Here is a 3,865-nt window from a genome sequence, read left to right as displayed (position 1 = left end):
TGAAAACACACATAAAATAAAAATTAATTCATTTAACAATGAGCCCTGGAGTCCCAAGGGATGCCAGATTTTCTCAGGTCTCCGCAGGGGACCCCTCATTCCACTGCCCCCCAGAAACATATTCAGAAGGGCCAGCATGGGGAAAGGTAGTTATAGGCGGTTTGCAAAGTACAGAAAAAGCTCAGGTCCTGAAAGGGCTCGAACTGGCGCCCAGGCTTGGTGGTCCCACAGGATTTTCCACCTCTCTTTAAGGTGAAACCAAGGAAAACAGGGCCCTGCTCCTGCACCGATTGCCAAGATTGCAATGTTGGCAGCGGCCAGGAGGGGGAAACATGTCACTGGTTTCGCAAGGTTCCAGGCTGAGAAACATCCGGCAGGGGCGCAGCTCCGGACTTTCCAACACGTGGTGCGCTGTGGCACGCACCTTCCACCCCCTCTCCGTCCGCTACTGAGAACCACATACGATGCGAGTGCCTTGTGGGTGCGGGATTCGGGGGCGCTCCCGTTGTCTGGGCTCCTCTCCCACGAGTGGCCTTTTAGGGACAACCAAACCACCCCCCTGAAACCAGAAAATCCCCACATGGCACTCAGGGCTGACTGGGCTTCTGTATGTACCCCGCTCCCCGTTCCCCCTCCAGAATCCCTCGGGTAGGGCCGGGGTCGCAGGGCCGTTGAGTGAGCCGAGGAGGAAGAAGTGTGAGAACGGCGCTTTAGACAGCAGGGGGTCACGGGAGCACGGCCCTACGCGTCCCGTGTCGCTGCAGTATGCGTCTGCCTCGGGGCGCGAACTGGCGGGACCTGTCCCAACTCGGGGACAGATGAGAGGCCGGCGACGCCCTGATTAGCTTCCAAGCCCCTTCCTGCGCCACCTGTCTGCAGGCGCCGGGAGGCCGGGGAAGCGACGGAGAGGAATAAAGCCTCGGGCATCGGCGCGGGGAGCCGGAGATCCACGCATCTTCTCCGCGAGGCTGCGGTCTCCAAGAGACCTATTTGCAGACGTACCGATTGGGGGGTCCGTTACACCCACGGAGCGGGCGCCAAGGGATGGCTGGGGCCCCTGCAAATTCCCTAAAGTCGCCCCCCACCGCATTACCACCTGGCTGCTTCGCAAAGTGCTGCAGGGGGGCAAGCCAAAGCCCCACCCCCGCCAGATCGTGACCCTCCTCAGGCCTCCAGGGACAAAAAGTGCCCTCGGAGATTCAGGCCCGGACCCGCCCCGGCCACGCAATCGCTGTGTGACCCTTAGTCAGTGTCTTCACCTCCCTGAGCCTGCTATCCTCGTCTATATGAAGGAGACACAGACACACAGGAGGCGCACAGACGAGAGGCTAAGACTTTATTTGTCACTCAAGAGCCCTGTGCCCCGTCCCCACCTGCCCTCCTGGGAAGGCTCAGAAGAGCTTCACAAACTCCAGCTGCACGTCCCCGCCCACTTCACACCGGAACGCGCGCTCTGGTGAGATCCGGTAGCGGTAGTGGTGGTATTCCTCGTCCCCGATCACAATCTGCAGGGGCAAGGAGACACGGTTTATGGTTCCCGAGGCGACTGCGGGGTCATTCCCGACTCGTACCCACGCTGCGTGACCTCGTCACCCACGCAACCCTGCATTAGGGAAAAGGGCTGCTCTTGATTCTAAGCCCTTGCCGTGAGGAGTCAGTGAGTTCATTGCTGGCACGGGGTGCTTTGTAAGCTTTGGCGGTGGATGTGGTCTCCACGGTGCCCGCGTCCACCGCCTCACTGTGACGCACAGATTGAAAGTGGAGAACGGCCTGGGTGGTGGAGGGTCTACAGCGACCACTCCCTGCCGGGACTTATTCTGGGTTCTGTCTCCCAACCCATCCATTCCCCTGCCCCAGAGCCTCTACGTCAGGCGCCAGTGGACAGGGAATAGGGTCCGGGGTGTCCACGCCTCCCCGCTGGACACCCACCCTTTGGGCTCGTGCTCTCGCGTCCTTGTCACCGCCATACACCTGCCCTCTAGTGCGTTTGCGCCAGGGGAGGTGAGGGACTAGGGACGCCGTGGCCAGCCTTGGCCGCGCCTTTGCTCCCCACCTCCGACAAGGGCCTTCCTGGCCTTGCCAAGGAAAGAGACCTGGGTGTTGGCGGCCACCCCTGTGGCAGAGACGCACCTGGAAGCCTTCTTTTTGGGCAATGATGAGCATATCGAAAAGCTCCCCACGCTGGAAGGCAGGGCCAAAGCCGAGCTCCTCTAAGCCCCACTCGCCACACTTCCAGGTGTTCATGACCACCGAGGATTCATCCAGACGGGGGTTGAAATGCAGGACGATCTCACTGTCTGGATTGTCACTGCACAGCAGGTTTATGTAGAACCTGTTAGGTGGCGGATGGGAGGGGGCGTCAGAGAAAGGACTTACCGATTGCCGAAGCACATCCAAGTCCACAGGGACCTGAGAGCCACACGCCAGTGAAGGAGGGGTGGTGGACTGGAGGCCAAGGAGCCCAGGTTCCAGGACATCCAGAAACCAACTGGGGACCTGGACACACATCCACCCAGGCAAGGGTCACTGTACTACGGCCTGGGTCCCCCGCATTTCCAGAGTCTGGGAGTTGCCGAGGAGTCATGGTCCTGAGACAGGGGTGCCTCCGATCCCCCAATTCCCAGAGGGCCGGGAGCAATACCAGGGACCCCAGTATTCCCAGGCATCGTAGATTCCCAGAAATCCTGAAGCTCCCGACCCAGGAAGTCATAGGTTTGATTGCTGAGGTCTCCCAGGTGCCCAGGGCACCTCTGACTCACAGGCTGTGTTTCCACAGTTGCTTCAGACTCAGACTGGAAGTCTTACTATAAGTAAGAGCCTTGGATTGCCCTGGAACTCCCAGATTCTTAGAAGGTTGTAGGGACCCCCAGGTACACTGTCCTGGGACAAATGAGTAAAGACATCAGATTCCAGAAGGTGGGAAATAGCTTGGAGATTCCAAGATCCTGGTGGGCAAAGCTGGCCTGGGGCTTGTTCTCTGGGCTGTGAGAAGTGGGGTCAGCTGAGCCTGGAGACCTCCCACCCCTTACCGCAGAGGCTTGGAGGTCTCACCTGGCAGCATCTTTGGGGACAACACCACGAATTCTCAACACAGTGCCGACTTCGAAGCTCTTGGCCAGCGAGGTCCTGTAGGGCATGTTCTGCAGCAGCAGGGGTGCGGGGGCCAAAGTGGATCAGGGAGGCAGAGGAGAGAGACACATGGGTCAGTGCCGGGGAGAACATGACCAGGACCCAGGCCAACAGAATCAGAGAGCAGAAAGGGCACAGAGGCAAAGGAAAGAGAGCCAGGCGTAGGGAAAGGGTTGGAGAGAGGAACACAAAGAATCAACAGGAAGATATTCAGAGAGGTAGAAAGTAAGGGGGAAACACCAAGGGGGAGATGGGAGCGTGGGATGGATTGGGTCAACCCAGAAACAACAGCCCAGAACGTCGTAGCACCCCCGAACACCCGTTTTCTCCTTGACACAGGAGACCGCAGCCAAGCCCCAGCCCCTACCCCATTCCAGTGCAGCCTTGGGTCCAAAACCTCGCCACCTCCACACCCCTGGAGCACTCACATATACCGGTGGCATGGCTGGAACAGCGGACAGGCAGTGGTGGTGGTGGGTATGGCTGCTGGGACCTTAAGTAGAAGCAGGGCGTGGCTGGCCCTGGTGACTCACCGTCACCCCTTTCCACATCCACCACCCACACCTGGCACAGACCCTGGCCCTGGGGCCATGCTGGCCAGCACCCTCCTTCTAGGGCCTCTGACACCCCTGCAGTCCCTGAGGATTCCCAGGTCCCTCTCCTCTGGGCTAATAATGATAGGAACAGTTAACAATAATAATAATAATAACACTATAGGGATTCCCTGGCGGCACAG

General features: G+C 59.1%; 1 protein-coding gene across 1 annotated transcript; it reads right to left on the bottom strand.

Moving 5' to 3' along the window:
* Positions 1–1,319: 1,319 nt before the first annotated feature.
* LOC132509394 (galectin-7-like) lies at positions 1,320–3,587 on the bottom strand. The gene is made up of 4 exons (XM_060130382.1): positions 3,558–3,587; positions 3,059–3,140; positions 2,131–2,339; positions 1,320–1,505 (listed from the first exon to the last, which is right to left on the bottom strand). Exons 1-4 carry the CDS (start codon positions 3,570–3,572, stop codon positions 1,392–1,394), a joined length of 420 nt encoding a protein of 139 aa, XP_059986365.1. The 5' UTR covers positions 3,573–3,587; the 3' UTR covers positions 1,320–1,391.
* Positions 3,588–3,865: the final 278 nt, after the last annotated feature.

This window comes from Lagenorhynchus albirostris, chromosome 19 (genome assembly GCF_949774975.1).
Source record: "Lagenorhynchus albirostris chromosome 19, mLagAlb1.1, whole genome shotgun sequence".
In the NCBI taxonomy this organism is placed as follows: domain Eukaryota; kingdom Metazoa; phylum Chordata; class Mammalia; order Artiodactyla; family Delphinidae; genus Lagenorhynchus; species Lagenorhynchus albirostris.
This window is presented reverse-complemented; position numbering and strand designations above follow the sequence as displayed.

What these genes read in the sequence shown, in the direction of transcription:
- LOC132509394 (XM_060130382.1), bottom strand. An exon ending in TGGTGTTGTCCCCAAAGATG is followed by an intron (nt 2,340 to 3,058) that starts CTGCCAGGTGAG and finishes CCCATCCGCCAC; the next exon opens with CTAACAGGTTCTACATAAAC. An exon ending in CCCAAAAAGAAGGCTTCCAG is followed by an intron (nt 1,506 to 2,130) that starts GTGCGTCTCTGC and finishes TTGCCCCTGCAG; the next exon opens with ATTGTGATCGGGGACGAGGA.